Here is a 25,070-nt window from a genome sequence, read left to right as displayed (position 1 = left end):
ACTAAGGAGATGATTGTGGACTTCAGGAAACAGCAGAGGGAACACCCCCCTATCCACATCGATGGAACAGTAGTGGAGAGGGTAGCAAGTTTTAAGTTCCTCGGCATACACATCACAGACAAACTGAATTGGTCCACTCACACAGACAGCATTGTGAAGAAGGCGCAGCAGCGCCTCTTCAACCTCAGGAGGCTGAAGAAATTCGGCTTGTCACCAAAAGCACTCACAAACTTCTACAGATGCACAATCGAGAGCATCCTGGCGGGCTGTATCACAGCCTGGTACGGCAACTGCTCCGCCCTCAACCGTAAGGCTCTCCAGAGGGTAGTGAGGTCTGCACAACGCATCACCGGGGGCAAACTACCTGCCCTCCAGGACACCTACACCACCCGATGTCACAGGAAGGCCATAAAGATCATCAAGGACATCAACCACCCGAGCCACTGCCTGTTCACCCCGCTATCATCCAGAAGGCGAGGTCAGTACAGGTGCATCAAAGCTGGGACCGAGAGACTGAAAAACAGCTTCTATCTCAAGGCCATCAGACTGTTAAACAGCCACCACTAACATTGAGTGGCTGCTGCCAACACACTGACACTGACTCAACTCCAGCCACTTTAATAATGGGAATTGATGGGAAATGATGTAAATATATCACTAGCCACTTTAAACAATGCTACCTTATATAATGTTACTTACCCTACATTATTCATCTCATATGCATACTTATATACTGTACTCTATATCATCGACTGTATCCTTATGTAATACATGTATCACTAGCCACTTTAACTATGCCACTTTGTTTACATACTCATCTCATATGTATATACTGTACTCGATACCATCTACTGTATCTTGCCTATGCTGCTCTGTACCATCACTCATTCATATATCCTTATGTACATATTCTTTATCCCCTTACACTGTGTACAAGACAGTAGTTTTGGAATTGTTAGTTAGATTACTTGTTGGTTATTACTGCATTGTCGGAACTAGAAGCACAAGCATTTCGCTACACTCGCATTAACATCTGCTAACCATGTGTATGTGACAAATAAAATTTGATTTGATAACATTTGATTTGATTTGAGTAAGTACGAGTGGTACCACAAATACATTCTCTGACTGTGTTGAGCATCTGCAATGCCCTGAGTTTTTCCAGTGTGCTTGACCTGACAATGGTAAACTCTGGGCTCTAGTTTGATATGTCAACCCTTTAACCAGAGACAGAATTGTGTGGATTACATGAAAAAATGTACCAGGTTACATGACAATAAAAGTAATTTGTGACAATCAATCCCATTGGATTACTCCGAATGAGCCGCTCACCTCCCCTCCAGGACACACCAGCCACAGTAGGGGTCGTGGGCCGACAAACAGGCCTGGCAGTCCAGGTGTTCGTGGCACTCTGCCACTGGCCTCTTCTGCAGCTGTGACCGCAACAAAAAAACAGGGAATATTCATCATGACGTTATGTCCAACAAATGATGACGCAGCTCTTAACCGAGCCAAAAGGAGACCCATTTTACCCCCCCCCTAGTCTTAACCTATTGGTGCTGTGGATTAAGTCATTACTATACATGTAACCTCGTCCTCAGGCCTAAAAGAGCTGCTGTGGAATGAGAACTATATACCAGCGCCTCCCAAACCTGCCACCCTTGGTGCCCCCAGGACCGAGTTTGGGAAATGCTGCTAAAAAACTATAAAATAGTATTTTATGAGAGACACTTGTTGACCACTGGGGGGGAGCCTTAAGTTGTGACGTGGTGTACTGTTGGCGTCAGAAGTGGGATTCAACTGTGAAACACAGACAACAACACGAGAGAGTTAAGACAGCGCCAACTGTTCTGGGACCAGGCTAGTGTACTGTACCATGGTGGAGGTCATGATGAAGAGATGTTCCTCTGACTGATCCAGGACCAGGTCAGAGCTGATGGCTGCGTTGGCCTGGATGGAGACGACGGCATACTCCTCCACCTCACCATTAGGGCCCAGGAACACCTGGAGCACACACAAGCCAATGGTTAAGAACCCCATAAGGTACATTTCAATTCGTTATGGCAAACGGATGGAGGAGTAACAGAACTCAAGTCACTTGTGTGAAAGGAAAACATGCATTAGGGTTAGCCTACTTGAGGGAGTTATAACGTAGGCTCATTAGCGAGGATCGCTACAATATTATAGAATCCAAAAGATGACAATTTTCGTAAAAAGTCATTTGAAATTCTATTTTAATGTGACGCATTCCACTAGTTATATAATTCACTAGGCAGGGAGACAAATAGCCTAGCATGGGCTGTTAAATATAGCCATTAGGAATAACAAGTGTGCTAAATTGAATTCGGTTGGTGTTTGAAGTATTTTGAGCCACAACGTTTTCAGAGTTTAAAACGGTGAAACGTCATAGGTCTGCTGAAAGCATGAAGACGCGCTGGTTGGAGGAGTTGGGATGCCAATCTAAATGTGTGTCTTGAAGAGGTCAACTGGGAACATGGAGACGGGGTAATTGTTCGTGTGGCAAGTAGATGCAGTTCAGTCAGTCATCCTCATCACTTTTTAAAATCGCTCTCCTCTCGCTCTCATTTCAATACACACCCGATTCGTGTTTGGGCGTGGGTATAGGTGTGTGTGTGCATGTTTGTCTATGCATGTGCGTGTGTTTGCTTGTTTGTCTACGTGTGCGTTTGTCTGTGTCTGAATATTATTTCAATGCAGGCGTGTATTTCTTCAAGAAATGCAGAGAGATTTGCCTTGGCATTTCTTGAAAAGAAAGGCTGATCTGATGCGTCAATGCCCTAAGCTTGCTCCCCTTTGAAGAAGGGAGAATCTAATTTAAAATCAGTTGTTTCATGTCTGGCAACCCCTCTGACTCATCTGTTCTGTAGGGTTGCCATGTTGGGGGACTAACTGTGCTCTCGTGTGGGCTAAATTGCTGTTATTAGAGCCTAAACAGTCAAAGCCTTTGATGAACGCCGGGATCAAAGAACATGCGACGGCATAGCTGACCCAAAACTCTCCCCCACCGTCCAATAGAATTGGATTATCTCATCACGGCGAAATCTTGGCCTATATCTCGACCATTGCACTCCCCATCATCTGTGTGTGGCCCTGCCTGGAGACACACACACACACACACACACTACAGAACAAACAAACTCAGATGCAGGCACACACACACACACTTTCACAGATTGAAACACAGACATGTTCTTTCTATGCCTCTTGCTCCTTCTCGTTCGCTCTGTCACCCCCCCCCCCCCCCCTACACACACCCACCCACCTACACACACCCACCCATCCCCACTACACACACCCACTACCCACACCCATCACATTAGGATGATTGCACTCTGGTGGAGGTCCACGTGAAAGAGCGAAAGAGTGGAGGAGTGGAATGTCCAGTAATAGCATTACATTAGACAGGTAACCTGATGTGAAAGGCCTGCTGTAAATAACATAAAAGCCTGACGCTGTGGAGCTCCCGGTCAAGCACTTCTCACATTAAGGTGGCTCAGTCCCCCCCCCCCCATGCCCCAGTTTTTAACAGTGGAACAGCAGGAAATACTGCCCGCCTACCTCAACCTAATGGATTGAACTGTTTTGTGACGTGTAGCATTTGTTCATTTGTGGGGAAATGTAGCATTTGTTCATTTGGGGGGAAATGTAGCATTTGTTCATTTGGGGGGAAATGTATCATTTGTTCATTTGGGGGGAAATGTAGCATTTGTTCATTTGGGGGGAAATGTAGCATTTGTTCATTTGGGGGGAAATGTAGCATTTGTTCATTTGGGGGGAAATGTAGCATTTGTTCATTTGGGGGGAAATGTAGCATTTGTTCATTTGGGGGGAAATGTAGCATTTGTTCATTTGGGGGGAAATGTATCATTTGTTCATTTGGGGGGAAATGTATCATTTGTTCATTTGGGGGGAAATGTAGCATTTGTTCATTTGGGGGGAAATGTAGCATTTGTTCATTTGGGGGGAAATGTAGCATTTGTTCATTTGGGGGGAAATGTAGCATTTGTTCATTTGGGGGGAAATGTACTATTTTTTTGTACTGGATGTCATTGCTCTTTCTTCCAACTTTTGGCCTCCAGGAAGTTAATACGACATTTGTGACAATGAAATCGCATAGATTTTTTTTATTTAACTAGGCAAGTCAGTTAAGAACAAATTCTTATTTACAATGACGGCCTACACCGGCCAACGCTGGGCCAATTGTGCGCCGCCCTATGGGACCCCCGGACACAGACGGTTGCGATACAGCTTGGAATTGAACTAGGGTGTCTAGTGATGCCTCAAGCACTGAGATGCAGTGCCTTAGAACGCTGCGCCACTCGGGAGGCCAAAGGCACTTGATGGCCAATACAAATCAATCGACTTCCCAATATCAAATCTGTTCTAGGTATAGAGCTTAAACAAATACCATTTTCAACAAATATCTATTTCACTGCCAATTCACCTAGAGGGTATCAGTCTTGTGCAGTAATACGCAAGCGAGAGACGCACATGTAAGATAATATGTACTTTATTTTCAATTAACTTACAGAGAACAAAAAATGTGCCTTTAATGCTCACAACACAAACCCCTCCAAAGACACTCACACTCTCACACCGAGGGGTTGGAAGCAATGGGCCAGCCACGGTGCAGCACCACTAGAGCAATTGTAAGGGGTTCTGTGGCTTGCTCAAGGGCACAATGGCAGGCAATGGTATCTAGTATGTCCCAGGGTCATATATAGTTCTGGGACTACAGTTAGGGACAGTTAGGGACTTCATTCACACAATTCGGCAGTGTGCGGGTGTGAGGACTGATGAGTCTACGGAAAGAGAATAGGGCCTTCTGTTTAGAACTGATTTTTCCCATCTAGTTGCCACTAGTCAGCGTCTATGGACTGTGACACACACAACAAAGACCTGAGTCATGGACTGATATTAGCTAGCCAGTGGTGTTGTTTTGTGGTCAGTGTATAATGTTTTTTTTTTTTTTTTTACTGTTAATGGGTGTCATTGTGCTGATAGAGCTTCCCTCCACTCTACCCCACTCCGCCCTGGTCACAACTGCAGGGCACCTATTGACAAAAGAAAAATGGCACAAAGCGCTAATTGTTAGCGCTAGTCACCATTCCTCGAGTGACATTCCTCGAGTGAGAGAACTCGCTACTGTTATGTACTCGTGATGCTTATAAATACTCTGATGTGGCTTCTCCTTGGCTTCACTGACAGCGATAGGCGAACCGAGCAAATTTAAACTACTGAGATTCACCCCAAGAGCCCCCCCCCCCCTTCCCCCCAACCCCTTTAATTTCCATGTTTGGGTGACAAACTCAATCCCTGGCCCTAATGTCATATTTGACAAGCCCTCTGTGTATCACTGTCATGTTAACACAAAGCCCCCCCCCCCCCCCCCCCCCCCAACCCTCCAATGTGGGCACCCTGGTCCACAAAAATCTAGCGGACTGAACAGAACAGTGCCTCCTGTTCACACCAGCTTCATGTGACCCCAGCCAATAAGGAAAGCCAATGGACTGGACTTATTCCAGCCAACACTGCAACCCAATGGACTGGACTTGTCCCAGCCAAGCTGGCAAACCAATGGAATGGACTTATGTTAGCCAACATGACAACCCAGTGGATTGGATTTATCCCAGCCAACATGGCAACACAATGACCTGGACTTATCCAAGCCATACCGCCTAGACTTAATGTTCTGGGACAATTACGGCTGTTGAGTTTGTATAGAGATGTCCGTTCCCGGTTCTCTATATCGGAGGATGGTACAGGGTGGATGTACGAATATCCCCCTCGTAGCTTGTACGGTTAACAATAGTGTCAGTCTATACGGCCCTTCCTCTATCAGTGACCTGGTCCATGCTGGGCCAATACTGCCTTTCCATGGAAACTTACAGGGCTTTCGACCAGACAATGGAGGACACCGCTACGTTTTACGAAACAGGACATGAATAAATTAAGTAAGGGGAAGAAAGAGAGCTGTGGCGGGGGGGGGGGAGAGAGAACCCAGCCGAAGAAAAGGGGAGAGAGAAAGAGAAGAGGTCTTACTGTGCATAACAACAGTACTAGTGTTATCTGGCAGGTCCATGGAAAAGCAAAACGCACCCAGAGCCAATTAAGAAGGACGCATTCGTTACCTGGACAGGTCTGCTCCTTCTACTATTTATGGAGTGCTGAGTACAGACTGCGCTACTGTGGAAGATGCTATTTCTGACCTCTTAGTGAGCGTGTTTGTGTGTGCATGTGTTCGCGCGGCAGTTTGCGAATATCTGGAGCTGCAGTTATCTACAGATGATCAAAGGCTCACTTCATGCAACGGAATGTACTGGAATATACTTTATACAAAAACAACCAGCATAGAACATGTCTAGTCAGGGCCCAAAATTCACAAAGAGTCCTGATCTAGGATCAGGTCGCCCCTGTCAATATAATCTTATTTTGATCGGTATTGAAGGTGGTCCCCTTATACCATAGATATAAACCACTCCATCAGTTTGATCTCTATGGTCTCTACCTTGCGCAGGTTCCCCTTTGAATCCCCCAGGAAGGCGATGGTATGTCCCACCCTCACGCTGACAGCCACTGCGGTGAGACGGGCAGACGGGCTGTCCAATATGGGCTCGGTTTCCACCGGCACCCGGCTGGCCATTGGACTGGGGGTGTGGTCCGAACCACAGGGGTAGGCATCAAGGGTATTCTATAGGTCAAGAGGGAAGGAATATGCAAATGAACGTAGTTTAGAGTCGTATGAGGCAGTAGGAAACAGTTTATTAAAGTAGGTCAAATGTATCTACAATGAAAACAATAGCGTTACAGTCAGACAACAAGTCTAAATGCAGATGGATTTGCGCTTAAAAATCTATGGTCAAAAACAGATACACAGCGGCAACTCGTTCACTAGTATTATTAATTGCGTGGAAGGTTAGACAGGTGCTAAAAGTCTATAGTGGCTCCCTCGAATCCTATACGAACACAGTCACAATTTATACTGGTAGGGTTAGAGGTGAGGGGGAAACTATTGCAGGAATCCGGCAAACAGTGTTCCAAAGTGCTCAATTTTTTTTTTAGCTTCGACCCTTTGACAAAGGAAGATCTATGGTTGGACAGGTTGTTTTTTTGTTCCGCAAGTTTTGGGAACACCCGAGAGCAAGTCATTACTAGATCAAGAACAATTCCGAGTACAACAATCTGTTTCTACAATCTCCCAAACACAAATGCATCCACGGAATTTCATTATGATGACGCTGTGTCAAGATTAATAACCAGTTTACGAGGCCCTGCAAAAAAAAAAAAAAAAAAAAAAAAGCAACAACAGGAGGTACAAGAAATAAACATTGGGATCTACCCACTGTTCATAGTGACCTGTTTTGATGGTTTCCTATGGTGTTCCAATTTGTTACAGAGACTTAGCCCAGCACTATCCCTATCTCCCCATAACCCTATCTCCCTCCCTCACACACACACCCAATCTCTTGCTTCCTCCCCCTGGCTCTCCTTCCCTGTCCTGTCTGCTTCACTGTTGCCATCTCCCTCCTTCGCTTCTCGGCGGTGGGTGACTTTATCTGTCCTTGTCAGTCCTCGTTAAACATGGCCCTCCGGCTAATGAAGGCTAATGCCGCAGATCAATTCCCCCCTTACAATCCTATTAAATTACCCAGCATGCGTCCCGCCCTGTTTCCTATGTAGTGCACTACTTTTGACCAGGGCCCATAGGGCTCTGGTCAAAAGTAGTGCACTATACAGGGAATAGGGTGTCATTTAGGACACAGCACCACCACACTACTGTTCCCCAACCCTCACTGGAGGTAAACAGCATTCAAGGGTCAGAGTTGAACAATTGTTCTGTTTCCTCTATGTGATGTATCATTAAACACACTGTGGCTCAGCGACCAACTGTAGTTGGTGCGGTAGTCGGACCAAAAGGTACACACAAAAGCGCACATACAAGTATACACATGTGTATACAGCACACACACACACACACACACATACACACACACACACACACAGAGAGAGACAACAGGGGAATTTCCAAAGCTAGTGGCATTACGAGAAAATAATCAAATTGAATTCCCCAAATAGGAGGATTACATTTGTCTGTACTAAAAGATCAAATTAAATGTCATGACATTTCTAACATGGAGGTCACGTTGCTGAAACCAAATGACTCCGGAAAGCGTCTGATCTAGTAGCATGCTCAATAGTAGGCTTACAGTAAACTTAGAAGACATTCGGACTTTGAAATTTAGAAGACAATCGCACATGTCGAGGAAACCCAGTTAAACTCTATTTTACCATCCTCTAGTTGCCTTCTAAGTACTTAAAACACAGTTACAGCATACATACTACATTATTATCACTTCACTTATATTTCTAATACTACCACTAGGTTTTCAAACAAGGACCAAAACGTATCAATTGCATGCCATGTCATTTCGTAATACATACCAGCTGAACAGAACTATTAAATAAAACACTACCAGACACAATAAAACAAGGATTACTGCTTACAATCTGGCACAGAATGGTTACAAATTGTTGGATTTTTGGCAAGGGGCACCGGAAAGTGCCCATTGTTGCCCCACAATTTCCTCATACGAGGTAGCCTAAATATCAGCAATAAAAGGGACTGTAAACTAAAGCTTCCAGAGACACAACACAATAAGGAATTGGCGAATAGACCTGGGTTCTAATAGTATGCGAAATTATTTCAAATACTTTAGCGGGCTTGAGTGAGCTTGTTTGACAATATGGAAATGAATGGAATAGTCCAAAATGCCAAACCCCGTCCACCTGAGCCTCAAGACAGGCTATATTGAATGTTAAAAGATTTGTAAAGATTACGATCACTATTTGAACCCAGGATTGTATAAAATAAGGACCTGGCAAGTCAATCCACTCATCCCCACTCCTACTCACCGACGGCAGGTTGGCGCAGTTGGATTTGACTTCGTACTCGATGTAGGCCGCCTCCCCCCCTCCCTCGTCCCGGCCGAACTGTGTGTAACACAGGTCCCTGGTGGAGTTGATCCTCTGGTCCAAATCATCAAGATTGAACATGCAAAGAGCAGAGTCCTCGCTGGGTCGCGTGGACGAGGCCTGCCGGGTGGAGAACACCCCCAGGAGCACCTCTGCCTGCCCAGCATCTCCCCCATTCTGCTTGGGTGGTAGACCAAGGCGGACAGCCTGGAGCAAGTTGTAGTTCTTCCCGGCCGCCGAGCGACAGGCCAGGGGCACTTCCACGTACGAGTAGTAGGCCTGGTCGTCCAGGCACACGCGTGACACGTAGGTGCGGTACTCGCGAGACTGAGACTTAATGTCGCGGCGGTAGAACAGGAAGTAAACGTGCTGGCGGTGGGCGAAGGACGCCACGAAGTGGTGGTCGTACTCCGAGAGGCGACCCGCCACTGCTAGCTTCGCCGTTTCTTCGTAGGAGAAGACGGGCTCCTGGGCCAGGTTGCGTGTGGAGATGGGTGGGTGGCTGCTGGTGTAGCCACGGCCCACAAAGAGCACGGGCTGGCGGTCGGGGCGGGAGCGCACCACCAGGCCCACCGTGCTCACATTGGGGTGGTTGGCAGCCACGTACTGCGTGTCCACGGGCCGCTCGGCCGAGAACAGCACCGTACCCACCGAGTCCAGACTCCGCTTCTGGCAGATGCCCTGGTTAACGCTGCCGCAAGTGATCAGTTCCATGGCGTAGGGGTCCACCAGCAGGAGCTTGTTGTGGTTGCTGGTGCGCCGCGCTTGCGGGCAGTTGCTCTCGGTGACGGGGGGCAGGCACTCGCGGCTGTCCGTCACGGGCCCCGTGTTGTCCTGGAGCTCGGCGGTCAGATTGCGGTCCAGCTGGAAGAGGTGGTCCCGCGCCCCCACGTAGATGCGCCCGACTGCAGGGTCCGGGTGCAGGGCCAGGTGCTCGAAGAGGGCATCTGTGCGGGTGAAGGTGGGGTAAGGGGAAGAGGGGGTGGAGGAGGGGTCAGAGACCCAGGCCAGGCCATAGGAGGGCCAGCTGGCAGCTAGCAGCAGCAACAGTACTGGGACCGCCGCTGGGACTGAGAAACCATGTCGCACCATCCCCGGAGGCATGGCAACCATTCTGGCAACCCAGGGGAGAAAGAGAGGGATTCACACGCTATTTTTAACCATAGATACGTATATACAGTACATAGACGAGATTCACAACATTTCTAAGTCCCTTGTACATACACTTGTACACTACACATTTACATTCAAAAACAAGGCCCTGTACAAACTGATAAACTACAACTTATACCTCTATTTGACGAATGAATAGGATAGCTTTTCCTCACCATTTGTTTCCAACGATGCGTTACAGAGGCATGTCACCTCTTGACCTCCCAGCAGCTTGGTTTGGTTAAAAACACCTCCTCTACAGCTCCAATCTGCAAGACAAAGGGAGACAAAGGGACAAATGGTTAACATCTCTGTAAACCAAGGAACACCAGTCCAAGTATATATAAAGGTTTCCACTTACTTCAACACCTCAAGTGTTAGCAACAGGTGCTAGCAGCAACAAGTGTTACCCCAACACCAGAGTTAGCATGTTTCTTATTGAACAAATCCCAACACATAAAACACAATCTACGTAAAAATAGGAAGTCATCTAATCCTGCTCCAGCAGATACACATGTGACAGACCAGGTTCAGAATCAGGGTTCACACTCAGGTCTCCTGCACTCCATAATAATTCATTATCCCCCTGAGCGATACGGTGTTTGGTTGCGCACTGTGAGCACGTTTGACAAAATGAAGCTCATTCCCATTGAAATTCCAGTCAGACCTGCCTTTTCCCAACAACATCCGTTTTCAATGGCCTGGGAAGCCATTCTTATCAAAAGCCAGGTCAAGTAGTGTCACTCATAGAGAGTTTTCAGTACTACACACACTCATTGCTCCAAGCCCTCCCCAATTCTAGGCTACCAGGCAAAAACACTTCACTTCAGCCACTAACACCCCTGGACACTTTAACCACAGTCATTCCTGGCACCAACATACTGTGTGCGTCCGAAATGTCATCCTACTCCCTATTTAGTGAACTACTTTTGACGAGGCCCCAATGGGTTCTGATCAAAGGTAATGCACTATATAGGGAACAGGGGTGCCATCTGGGACATAGACAGCCTAACTCTCACTCTACCTCTGCACATCTCCCTCCCCACTTCTGTAACCCCCCCCCTTTTCTCTTCAGTCACTGGCACGGAAGTGGGATTATCCCCTGCTAGTTCAGACGGATCTCTCTCGCTCTGTCTGTAGTGAGAGGAGCAAGAGAAAGAGACACACTGAAATATAAACTATTCACCCCTCCGCCACACCTCATTCCTCACCACACTGGGGCATGTTGAGAGCCCTCTTTACGAGGAGAGGTAGAGGTTTTATCTGGGAAATAGGGTAAAGGCTTGGCAGGGGGCCAAACTATTAACAAAATAAAACAATTTTTACTCAAGCATAATAATTATAATTACCACCGTTTTTTTCCCAAATCTGTATAATTTTGACCTGACATGAATTACATCAAGCCGTAATTTTGCACTTCCTCTACAAACGTTTGTTTTTCCGCTTGATAGCCTGCTCATGTATAAGTAATTACAGTTCTCTGGAAAGTTTTATCAACTGAAGGCACCAGAGGCAAAGTCGCTCTTTGATTGATGCCTTCGTCGGCGAACATTCAAAACAAGCAATCCAAACATTGAGTCGGGATTCGGAGGGAAGATAGGACACACTGGCAAAACAAGCCAAAAGACAGACTCTCCCCTTTGATCCGGCGAAGGAACAACAAAAACAAATTAAAAGCCAAAAAAGGGTTCTTCTGTCTACAAGTTGTCAGGTCGTGAACCCCCTTTCCTGAGCATACCTGGGTTCAAACACTATTTGAAATCATTCAAAACGCTTCAGCCGGCATCCATTGAGCTTGCCTGGTTCAAACACTATTTGAAATCATTTAAAACGCTTCAGCCGGGCTCCATTGAGCTTGCCTGGTTCAATGGAACCAATAGAACTTGCAGAAATGCAAAGCCCCACCCATTTGTCAATCCATGCAGGCAAAAGCAAACTCAAAACGTATTTGAAAGATTTCAAATTAGATAAAAATGACAGAACCATCTTCAATACCAAATGAGACTATTCGTGTTATTCAAAATGCATATAACCAAGGAACATCCAAGACAATCTCCTCACTCTGTCTCAGCCTGATTGCCCACTAGAAAATACTTAACCCTGTATATTAAAAAATAGGAAAAGGAACTGAAAATGGACATCTCAGTGGAAGACTGGAACAATATATGCAGAACACAACTCACTGTACTTCTACAAACTCAAGAAAATGGAGGAAGTTTAATTGGAAAAATGACAGTTTTTTTTAAAATCCCTCCTAGAATCAAAAGCCAACAGTTAGGCACACAGCAGCCATGCTGGTGGTTGTGTGGCCATGTAGATGCCAACCACACATGTTTTTGGGGAATGTCAGAAGATGTCATTGTTTGGAGATAATATATGCTCAGTGTTAAAAGATGTCCTGGGATATGAAGTCCCTAGAACTTGCCATGTAATGTATCCTGGCAATATTCCAGAGAATGTGATGGGAAGTGATAGATATCGCCCGAGTGGTGCAGCGGTCTAAGGCACTGCATCTCAGTGCTAGAGGCGTTACCACAGACCCTGGTTCAATCAAATCAAATCAAATTTTATTTGTCACATACACATGGTTAGCAGATGTTAATGCGAGTGTAGCGAAATGCTTGTGCTTCTAGTTCCGACAATGCAGTAATAACCAACAAGTAATCTAACTAACAATTCCAAAACTACTGTCTTGTACACAGTGTGAGGGGATAAAGAATATGTACATAAGGATATATGAATGAGTGATGGTACAGAGCAGCATAGGCAGATACAGTAGATTGTATCGAGTACAGTATATACATATGAGATGAGTATGTAAACAAAGTGGCATAGTTAAAGTGGCTAGTGATACATGTATTACATAAGGATACAGTCGATGATATAGAGTACAGTATATACGTATGCCTATGAGATGAATAATGTAGGGTAAGTAACATTATATAAGGTAGCATTGTTTAAAGTGGCTAGTGATATATTTACATCATTTCCCATCAATTCCCATTATTAAAGTGGCTGGAGTTGAGTCAGTGTCAGTGTGTTGGCAGCAGCCACTCAATGTTAGTGGTGGCTGTTTAACAGTCTGATAGCCTTGAGATAGAAGCTGTTTTTCAGTCTCTCGGTCCCAGCTTTGATGCACCTGTACTGACCTCGCCTTCTGGATGATAGCGGGGTGAACAGGCAGTGGCTTGGGTGGTTGATGTCCTTGATGATCTTTATGGCCTTCCTGTGACATCGGGTGGTGTAGGTGTCCTGGAGGGCAGGTAGTTTGCCCCCGGTGATGCGTTGTGCAGACCTCACTACCCTCTGGAGGGCCTTACGGTTGAGGGCGGAGCAGTTGCCGTACCAGGCGGTGATACAGCCCGCCAGGATGCTCTCGATTGTGCATCTGTAGAAGTTTGTGAGTGCTTTTGTGAGTGCTTTTGGTGACAAGCCGAATTTTCTTCAGCCTCCTGAGGTTGAAGAGGCGCTGCTGCGCCTTCTTCACAATGCTGTCTGTGTGAGTGGACCAATTCAGTTTGTCTGTGATGTGTATGCCGAGGAACTTAAAACTTGCTACCCTCTCCACTACTGTTCCATCGATGTGGATAGGGGGGTGTTCCCTCTGCTGTTTCCTGAAGTCCACAATCATCTCCTTAGTTTTGTTGACGTTGAGTGTGAGGTTATTTTCCTGACACCACACTCCCGGGCTGTATCACATGTATCACCATGATCGGGAGTCCCATAGGGCGGCGCACAATTGGCCCAGCGCCGTCTGGGTTAGGGGAGGGTTTGGCCGGGGTAGGCCGTCATTGTAAATAAGAATGTTCTTAACTGACTTGCCTCGTTAAATAAAAATACCCGATAAAGTAAGAGCCATTACCAGGTCCTACCCATCCTAGATTACAGAAACGTAATTTATAGAGATCAGCAGGTAAGGGAGCTCTCGAGCAGCTAGAATGTTCTTTACCATCAGATTTGTCACCAATGCTCCTTATAGGACACATCATTGCACTCTATACTCCTCTATAAACTGGTTGTCTCTGTATACCCATGGCAAGACCCACTGGTTGATGCTTATTTATAAAACCCTCTCAGGCCCTCACTCCCCCCTATCCGAGGTATCTGCTGCAGCCCTCATCCTCCACATACAACACCCGTTCTGCCAGTCACATTCTGTTAAAGGTCCCCAAAGCACACACATCCCTTGATCGCTCCTCTTTTCAGTTCGCTGCAGCTAGCGACTAGAACGAGCTGCAAAAACAAACACTCAAACTGGACAGGCTTTCTTCATTCAAAGACTCAATCATGGACACTCTTACTGACAGTTGTGGCTGCTTCACATGATGTATTGTTGTCTCTACCTTCTTGCCTTTGTGCTGTTGTCTATGCCCAATAATGTTTGTACCATGGTGTATTGCTGCCATGTGGTGTTGCTGTTGTGGTCTTAGGTCTCTCTTTATGTAGTGTCTCGCTTGTCGTGACGTGTGTTTTGTTATATATTTAAAATGTTTAATCCCAGCCCCCGTCCCCGCAGGAGGCCTTTCACCTTTTGGTAGGCCGTCATTGTAAATAACAATTTGTTCTTAACTGACTTGCCTAGTTAAATAAAAATAAATGAATTATTAACACAACTGGTAAAAAGTGGAAGCCTCAAAATCTAAAGAATGGCAAAGTATAATCCAATACATCTTTCATTTTGGAAAACCTGACAGAGTGCCTTCAGAAAGTGTTCATATCCCTCGACTTTCCACATTTTGTTGTTCTTGCCTGAATTTAAAATGGATTGAAATTGTGTCACTGGCCTACATACAATACCCCATAATATCAAAGATGTTATGTTTTCACATTTTTTTAAAATTAAACATGAAAAAGCTGAAATGTCTTAATAAGTATTCAACCCCTTTGTTATGGCAAGCCTAAATAAGTTAAGGAATACAAATTTGCTGAACAAGTGACTTATTAAGTTGCATGGACTCTTATTAAGTTGCATGGAGTCTGTGTGCAATAATAGAGTTTAACCTGATTTTTGAATTCCTCTCTCATCTCTGTACCCCACACATACGTAAGGTTCCTCAGTTGAGCTGCGAATTTCAAAAACAAATTCAACCACAACGACTAGGGAGGTTTTCAAATTACTTGCAAAGAAGATCACCTATTGGTAGATGAGTTAAAAAAATAAAAAAAAAAGCAAGACATTTAATATCCCTTTGAGCATGGTGAAGCTATTAATTACACTTTGGATGGTGTATCAATACACCCAGTCACTACAAAGACACAGGTGTCCTTCCGGGCTCAGTTGCCAGAGAAGGTGGAAACCACTCACAGGTTTCACCATGAGACCAATGGTGACTTTAAAACAGGTAGAGTTTAATGGCTGTGATGGGAAAAAACTAAGGATGGATCAACAACATTTAGTTTAGTATTGTGGAATAACTACAATGACAGAGCGCAAAGAACGCAAGCCTGTACAAAATCAAAATATTCCAAAACATGCATCCTGTTTGCAATAAGGCACTAAAGTATATTGAACAAAAATATAAAACGCAACATGCAACAATTTCAACGATTTTATTGAGTTACAGTTCATAAGGAAATCAGTCAAATGAAATAAATTCATTAGGCCCTAATCTATTGATTTCACATGACTGGGCAGGGGCGCAGCCATTGGTGGGCCTGGGAGGGCATAGGCCCACCCACTGGGGAGCCAGGCCCAGCCAATCAGAATGAGTCTTTCCCCACAAAGGGCTTTATTACAGACAGAAATACTCCTCAATTTCATCAGCTATCCGGGTGGCTGGCCTCATCCTGCAGGTGAATGAGCCGGATGTGGAGGTCCTGGGATGGTTACTCGTGGTCTGCAGTTGTGAGGCCGGTTGGACGTACTGCCAAATTCTCTAAAACGACATTGGAGGCAGCTTATGGTAGAGAAATTAACATTCAATTATCTGGCAACAGCTCTAGCGGACATTCCTGCATGGTACGCTGCCTCAAAACTTGAGACATCCATGGCATTGTGTTGTTGACAAAACTGCAGATTTTAGAGTGGCCTTTGATTGTCCCCAGCACAAGTGGCACCTGTGTAATGATCATGCTGTTTAATCACCTTTTTGATATGCCGCACCTTTCAGGTAGATGGGTTATCTTGGCAAAGGAATAATGCTCACTAACAGGGATGTAAACACATTTGTGCACAAAATTGGAGAGAAAATAAGCTTTTTGTGCATACGGAACATTTCTGGGATCTTTTATTTCAGCTCATGAAACATGGGATCAACACTTTACAAGTTGCGTTTTTATTTTTGTTCAGTATTTAAAAACAGCAAAAAAATGAACTTTGTCCTGCATACAAAGCATTACGTTTGGGACAAATCCAACAACACATCTCTGAGTAACACTCTTCATATTTTCAAGCATGGTGGTGGCTGCATCATTTTATGGGTATGCTTGTCATCGGCAAGGACTACGGAGTTATTTAGGATAAAAATAAACGGAATAGAGCTAAGCACAGGTAAAATTCTAGAGGAAAACCTGGTTCAGTCTGCTTTCCAACAAACACAGTGAGACAAATGCACCTTTCAGCAGAACAATAACTTAAAACAAGGCCAGGTATACACTGGAGTTGCTTACCAAGACAACATTGAATGTTCCCGAGTGGCCTAGTTACAGTTTTGACTTAAATTGGCTTGAAAATCTTTGGAAAGACTTGAAAATGGCTGTCAAGCAATGATCAACAACCAACTTGACAGCGCTTGAAGAATTTTCAAAAGAATAATGTGCAAATATTGTACAATCCAGGTGTGCAAAGCTGTATATTATTATGTACCTACTTTATAGCAACTGCTGTTTGTTTTTTTTAGTTTGTTTCTGTTGATACTCTATATTGTATATATTCTATATTGTATAAAAAAATATACATTATTTCGCATCATATTTGAACCCAGATAGGGGAGAGTGGGGTGAGTCGAGCCGCCCTTGTTCCGAGAAAGCCATACACAAAATGTATCATTTGATCAAATATTAATTAAGAGGTCATCATTTCATGGTCTGTGAAGGAAGAAATCACATGGAAAACAAAGTGGTAAGCAAGTAAGGAACAAAAAACAGATTTTCACCAAGTCAAATGAATTTATGGTGTTACAGGTTTCTGAATTATTGTATCTAAACCAAAGTAGATCACTTTGTTCTATACATCAGTTGGGGTCTCTATAACCTTCAATATGAGGTCCTAAACTGAGCATTAAAGTGCATCCTTGTAGCTGTTTGGGCTAATATAGTTAAAAGGTTTACCCTGGGGTAAGTTAAGCCAATGGCCATGGGGTAAATTGAGGCAAAGGTTGAGCAAATGTAAGTGTTTTCTTCCCAGGTGTAATTGCAAGGCATTATTGCTTGTGATATGAGGTAACAAAATTGGGCTAGCCTATGTTAAAATTGTTTAAATGATTAAAAGAAAAAACAAGCTTTGTGATTGTGTTGAATTGTGTTTGGGAAATAAACTCCTAACTTACCCTGTCCCGTGGCTCGACTTGACCCTTACTCAGGTTGTGCCAAGAGACCACTTTTTTTGGACAAGCTATGTTTTCAAAACTAATGTTTTGATGAATTCTGATTTTCCAGTGATACACAATATCCTGAAATATATGTAGATATCTTTGTTAAAAAGAATACCATATTTCCGTTGATGGACTGATGCTGAATGTACAAAAAAATGGATCAACTCACCCCACTCCCCTGAGTTTGTGAGCCTGTCACAACTCTTCTGGAAACCTCTTCCCTATACTAACTCTGCCTCGCAAGAAGGATCGCTAACCCTGAGAACGCTACAGCCCCGGAGCCTAGGGCAGCCCCGTCAGGAATGACATGTTAACTCTGTGAAAGACTATAGCAACAAACAGTGTTACTCCCATTTCCTCCATGACCACCGTATTCTGGGGGTCGCATATAATACCATCGCGGGTCATGGTGAATTTGGCACAGCCCAGTTACGTGGTTGTCACTTTGAATGATGGCAAGAATCTTGCAGGCCTGTGCGTTCACGGTCCAAGAGCAACAGTTGGGTCAGTTCAACGTCTGTTAATCCTTTTTTTTTCTTCTTTACTCCCTTCCCTCAAACTTATTTTTGGAAATAAAGCTGCCAGAAAACGTACTGGCTTCACTCCACTTCGTCCTGTTTGACTTGGAAATGATTTCCTTTTCCCGAAGCAATAATCCAATCAGACTAAACTTCATTCAGAGTTCTTTTGATATACGAGAAAGGGCGAATGGAGCGGTGATTCAATTATTGTAGTCGGATATCCAAATTCGATTTTGCCTCCAGGGGAAGTCGTTGTTTTTTTTTGGGGGGGGGGGGGGGCTTTAGCCGGCAGGTTAGGTATCACTGTGAAAGGAGAGCGGGGAGGAAATGTGTGCTTGTAATTGGTTTATCTGTATGTAATGTTTCTTTCACCTCAGAGTAATGGAGTATTCCTTTTCCCCTCTGTCTCTTTACTGATTGGAGTGGACACAGAAGCGAATGCACCGGATTCCTATGGTCAAGCTGTGCAGACTGAACAGAGTATACAGTGTCTAGGCCTACCGTCAAAGTAAAGCTGCGGACCAAGCCTGTTTGTGTAGAGCCTAAATGTGTGGCCAATGTATATGCTTATGTGTGTTTGTGAGATTTAGCCTTACTAGCCTATATGGGTTTTCAATTGACCTATACAGGTTCTCATTGGCTGTACTGCCCTTGGATATGGAGAGGTCACCATGGATACAGACTAGGTTGTCAGGGATTTGGGGTCTGGGTTTTCAGGTATACTGTGGGTACAGAACTCAAGGAGGTCAACTGGTCTGGGCCTAGCCAAGGGACCAGACGACTACGGAACATTCCTGGTAGGCCATCATCTGTTTACTGAAGTCGACTCCCACACACCACCACCATCTCATTCAATCAAGCCCAAATCGGTCAGTCAGACAGAGAGAGAGAGACAGAGAGAGAGAGAGAGAGAGAGAGAGAGAGAGAGAGAGAGAGAGAGAGAGAGAAAAGGGACAAAAAAGATATAGGACAATTGAAGGGAAGAATGAGGGAGAGAAAGGGCGAGAGAGGAAAAGAGCGAGACAGACCCAGAGAAATCACCACAAACAAGTGCTCGCAAGCCTCAGTGCTCCCTGAGAACTGATGGAATGTGACTAATGATAATAAGCCACAAATGGGTTGGATAAAAAAAGAGAGAGAGAGCCATTAATTACAGGGCTTGCCCATATTCCCCATTCAACACCCAGAGAGGTAAGAATGGAGAAGGAGAAGTGGACTCCCACCCCATCCCACACCCTTTCCTTTGCTCGACAGAAAAGCGGGACAAGAATCAGGTCTGCAGAGTGCACACGGCCTCCTGCGGTCAGTCACTTCCTAACATCAACAAAAGAGTGTTTACAAAGGATGCTTTAGAGCCCATGTTCAATTACACAAACACTGGTGTCGATGTACCCTCCCCCACCCCCACCCCCACCCCTTTTCACAGTGCAACTGTTACAGCACACACAGAGAAACCTGTGATATACAAATTGCTTAAACCATTCAGGGAAGCTCGTAAAGGCTAGCCGATGAGGGTCAGTACAAATGTACGCTATTGTGCTTTAAATAAGCAAACGCATCAAGTGGCGCGAGTGGAGAAATTACGACATCGTTAGTCAGTCTTAGCTTATCACCAAACATGTGTCTGATCACCCCCCTGTATGTTTTCATTGGGATATATCAGAGGGTGATATGTATGGCTTCCATTTCAGAGATAGCAAACAATTATGGTGATTGACTGGCATGTCAACCCAAACCCCTAACCCCGGGAGACCCCTAATGAGGGTCCAAAAAGCAGTTAAAAATGTTATTCTACTTTGAGAGTATTTTGTGTAGAGTGTTGACAAAAAAAATGACATTTAAAATCAATATGAATCCCACTTTATAACATAAAAATGTTGATAAAAGTCAAGGGCAGCAGCTAATGGGAATCCATAATAAATACAAATACTTCATGAAGTCACTGTACGAGTTTCATTGGTGAAGTACTGCATACGGCAGGTCCAGAATCTGACCAACTGTAATATCTACTGTAGTGTCTCACACCCAAAGAATCCCAAAGTATGTTGAGTGGGAAGGGAGAAGTTGCTTGTAAAAAACTAAAAGTACAGGGGCGTGGTGGAGCATCATTTGGGGGAGTGTCCGGAGGATCTTCATGGACCCACCCTTGGTCCACAAAACAAATCTGGAAGTTAAAGCTCTGTAAAATTAGTTGTTGATTATTGCTAGACAGCCATTTTCAGGTCTTGCCATAGATTTTCAAGCAGATATAAGTCAAAACTGTAACAAAGCCACTCCGGAACATTCATTCTCTTCTTGGTAAGCAACTCCAGTGTAGATTTTGCCTGTTTTGAAAGGTGAATACATCTCCCAGTGGCTGGTGAAAAGCAGACACCCAGGTTTTCCTCTAGGATTTTGCCTGTGCTTAGCCTCATTCCATTTATTTTTTATTCTGAAAAACTAAGCAGTCCTTAACTATTACAAGCATACCTATAACATGATGCAGCCACCACTATGCTTGAAAACATGGAGAGTGGTACTCAGTAATGTGTTGTATTAGATTTGCCCCAAACATAACACTTTGTATTAGGGGCAAAAAGTGAATTGCTTTGCAACATTTATTGCAGAATTACTTTAGTGCCTTGTTGCAAACAGGACGCATGTTTAGGAATATTTGTATTCTGTACAGGCTTCCTTCTTTTCACTCTGTTAATTAGGTGAGTATTGTAGAGTAACTACAATATTGTTGATCCATCCTCAGTTTTCTCCTATCACAGCCATTAAACTCGAACTGTTTTAAAGTCACCAATGGCCTCATGGTCAAATTCCTGAGCAGTTTTCTTTCTCTCCAGCAACAGAGTTAGGAGGGCGCATGTATCTTTGTAGTTACTGGTTGTATTTATATACCATCAAAAGTGTAATTAATAACTTCACCGTGCTCATGAGGATATTATTTTTACCCATTTACCAATAGTTGCCCTTCTTTGCGAGTTATTGGAAAACCTCAGTGGTCTTTGTGGTTGAATCTGTGTTTGAAATTCACAGCTCGACTGAGGGACCTTACAGCTAATTGTATGTGTGGGGTACATAGATGAGGTAGTCATTAAAAAAGATCATGTTAAACACTATAAAAAGGCACACAGAGTGAGACCATGAAACTTATGAGACTTGTTAAGAAATGTTCTACTCCTGAACTTATTTAGGCTTGCCATAACAAAAGGGTTGAATACTTAGACTCAAGACAATTCAGGTTTTCATTTTTAGTAAATTTGTAAAAACACATTTTTAAACATAAATCCACTTTGACATTATGGGGTATTTTTTGTGTATAGGCCAGTGACGGAAAAAAGTCTAATTTAAAACATTTTAAATTCAGGCTGTAACACAACAAAATGTGGAAAAAGTCAAGTGGTGTGAATACTTTATAAAGGCACTGTATCTGTGACAGCACACACCTAGTCACTGGGCAGCAGTATCTAAACTCGGCAAGAAAAAATAAACATCCCATTTTCAGGACCCTGTCTTTCAAAGATAATTCATAAAAATCCAAATAACTTCACAGATCTTCATTGTAAAAGGTTTAAACTCTATTTCCCATGCTTGTTCAATGAACCATAAACAATTCATGAACATGCACCTGTTGAATGGTCGTTAGGACACTAACAGCTTACAGACGGTAGGCAATTAAGGTCAGAGTTCTGAAAACTTAGGACACTAATGAGGCCTTTCTACGGACTCTGAAGAACACCAGAAGAAAGATGCCCAGGGTCCTTACTCATTTGAGTGAACGTGCCTTAGGCATGCTGCAAGGAGGCATGAGGACTGCAGATGTGGCCAGGGCAATAAATTGGAATGTCCGTACTGTGAGACGCCTAAGACAGCGCTACAGGGAGACAGGACGGACAGCTGATCGTCCTCTCAGTAGAAGACCACGTGTAACAACACCTGCACAGGATTGGTGCATCCGAATATCACACCTGCGGGACAGGTACAGGATGGCAACAACAACTGCCCGAGTTACACCAGGAACGCACAATCCCTCCATCAGTGTTCAGACTGTCCGCAATAGGCTGAGAGAGGCTACCTGAGGGCTTGCAGGCCTGTTGTAAGACAAGTCCTCACCAGACATCACCGGCAACAACGTCACCTATGGGCACAAACCCACCGTCGCTAGACCAGACAGAACTGGCAAAACTGTATCTTCACTGATGGGTCGTGGTTTTGTCTCACAAGGGGTGCTGGTCGGATTCACGTTTATCATCGAAGGAATGAGCGTTTAACCAAGGCCTGTACTCTGGAGCGGGATCGATTTGGAGGTGGACGGTCCGTCATGGTCTGGGGCGGTGTGTCACAGCATCATCGGACTGAGCTTTTTGTCATTGCAGGCAATCTCAACGCTGTGCGTTACAGGGAAGACATCCTCCTCCCTTATGTGGTATCCTTCCTGCAGGCTCATCCTGACATGACCCCCTCGCGCATGACAATGCCTCCAGACATACTGCTCATTCTGTGCGTGATTTCCTGCAAGACAGGAATGTCAGTGTTATGCCATGGCCAGAGAAGAGCCCTGATCTCAATCCCATTGAGCACGTCTGGGACCTGTTGGATCGGAGGGTGATGGCTAGGGTCGTTACTTCCCAGAAATGTCTGGGAACTTTTAGGTGCCTTGGTGGAAGAGTGGGGTAACATCTCACCGCAAGAACTGGCAAATCTAGTGCAGTCCATGAGGAGGAGATGCACTGCAGTACTTAATGCAGCTGGTGGCCACACCAGATATTGACTGTTACTTTTGATTTTGACCCCCCCCCCCCCCCCTTTGTTCAGGGACACATTATTCCATTTCTGTTAGTCACGTCTGTGGAACTTGTTCAGTTTATGTCTCAGTTGTAAAGTCTTGTTATGTTCATACAAATTTACACACGTTAAGTTTGCTGAAAATAAATGTAGTTGAAAGTGAGGACGTTTGTTTTTTTGCTGAGTTTATATGAGGATTATACATTTTTTCATTATTACGCATGAGTTGAATCTTTGAAAGGCCATGTTTATTCCTAACGTAATTGCCCAGGTGTTAAACTTGCATAACTTGTATGATGCCGGTGCTTGTGAGAGAAGTACTGTATAAGTTAACTAGGCTATATCACATCCGGCCATGAATGGGAGTCCCATAGGGCGGTGCACAATTGGCCCAGCGTTGTCTGGGTTAGGCCAGGGCAGGCCGTCATTTTAAATAAGAATTTGCCTAGTTAAATACAAATAAATTAGACTGCTGTGTCCAGTTAGTTCAAGTAGCCTTTATTTATCAGTGTGCTTCAAACATTTTCTTCTAAGACTCTGAACTGAGTCATGTTACAGTTTGTAATATGTTAAAATCAACGCCTGCCAAAATCTTTAAAAAGTTGGCCACAGATTATGTTACAAGCAGTGGTACATTATTTATTTTTTGCATCAGACTTGACTCTTCTTCCAAAACTCTTGAAAGGGCCGAGTTTCACTGTTTGTTTAATTTATGATATTGAATTGCTACTCACCATCAGTCCCTCTTTATAAAGACACTATTTGTGTCCTTTCACTCTGAGCAAGTCATAACATTACCATTACAGAGATAGCCTTTCAAGTGTTATTGATAGTCTACAGATTGTCAGTCCCTGTGTGTATTTTTTTTTATTTGGTACAAATAGTTTCATGGCTTCTGCCCCAGCCTTTCCAGACGGAGTTGGGTCACGATACAAGTAGTGCCCCATGAATAACTGTTCCCCAGCCTGCCAGTTGGCCTGACTGCTTGCCTGGCTAGTTATTTATAGAGAACAATGGCTGCTGAACTGAAGAGAACACATTCCTCCTCGGCAGCTCAGTTGATTAACTTTCTGATAGGGAGATTACTGCGTGTGTGTTCTTCCGGAAAGTTATTCTCTACTGGTACAAGACGTAAAAAATTACCGTATTTTTTAAAAATTAGCCCCTTTTAGGGAGAAGTTTGTTCTCACACTCTTTTGGTCATGTTCCACTGCTCTGGGAGAAGAGAAACTTGTCACTAGGAGAGGGGACGGAAGTTCCCATGGCTATTAAACTTTATGGCCCCTGAGGAGGAGTGACTCCTGTGTGAGGGAGGCTGATGAGTTGTCAGAGGGATGGATATCCGGAAGACAGCGGCTTGGTTGAAGGGATCCGCCTTCTTTCAGGGGGACAGATATTGGCATGACATATGAGAACTTTGATCAAACTCTGTCTGTGTTGCGCTCACAAGAGTCAATGTTAAAACTAAGGAGCTCGGATGGTCCTTTCTCTGAAAACTTACTTCTAAAGCAACTAAACAAACGTTACTCTGTAAACTTATGAATTTGAGATCTAGAAATAAATTTTTTAAAAAGGAGTTATTGTGGGGACAGAGGAACTAGTGTATACCCTGTGAAAGTAAACACTTCTTCCTCTTTACTTCCATATGACATAATCATTTGAATGGGCTTGACAATTATATCATCAAATTCGTGAAAACACGGTCATTTAAGATGCGGTATATATCAAATGAAATGTTTTGATTCATTTAATTCCACAAGATGCACTACATTTTCTCCCATTAAATACAATAAAAATTTAAAAAAAGGCTACTTCCTGGAATACCGACGAGTCACTTGCATAGCATATAGACGACAACAGCTGCCAGGAAGCTATGAAGTGTAGGCCTAAAACTCATGTGAGTTTAACTACATTCAAATAGAGACAGGTGGATGTCATTGCAATGTATTCAAAAGGATCTACTGTTTTCACACCTTAACAAGCGTGTCGGATGACTCATCTATGATTTAGCTGAGATTTCTCTCTTTCGTGGAAACACACACACACACACACACAACTCTTCTACCCCAAGTTCTGACATTGTTTGGGTATGAGTTGG

General features: G+C 44.2%; 1 protein-coding gene across 2 annotated transcripts in view; it reads right to left on the bottom strand.

Moving 5' to 3' along the window:
* The window catches only part of LOC139370727 (plexin-B1-like), a 132,965-nt gene that overhangs the window by 29,005 nt on the left and 78,890 nt on the right, over window positions 1-25,070 (bottom strand). The window contains exons 4-8 of one of the 2 annotated variants that reach the window (XM_071110382.1): window positions 10,323-10,415; window positions 8,935-10,108; window positions 6,530-6,712; window positions 1,876-2,004; window positions 1,333-1,433 (exon numbers count right to left, since the gene is read on the bottom strand). In XM_071110382.1, coding sequence (XP_070966483.1) covers window positions 1,333-1,433; window positions 1,876-2,004; window positions 6,530-6,712; window positions 8,935-10,107 — 1,586 coding nt within the window. In that variant the 5' untranslated portion in view covers window position 10,108; window positions 10,323-10,415. Of the gene's footprint in view, window positions 1-1,332; window positions 1,434-1,875; window positions 2,005-6,529; window positions 6,713-8,934; window positions 10,109-10,322; window positions 10,516-25,070 lie in introns of those variants that run through there. The other variant, XM_071110383.1, reaches the window with a different exon arrangement.

The sequence above is a fragment of the Oncorhynchus clarkii genome, chromosome 17 (assembly GCF_045791955.1).
Source record: "Oncorhynchus clarkii lewisi isolate Uvic-CL-2024 chromosome 17, UVic_Ocla_1.0, whole genome shotgun sequence".
Lineage (NCBI taxonomy): Eukaryota > Metazoa > Chordata > Actinopteri > Salmoniformes > Salmonidae > Oncorhynchus > Oncorhynchus clarkii.
Note: the sequence above shows the minus strand (reverse complement) of the source record. Positions and strands in the feature narration are given on the sequence as shown.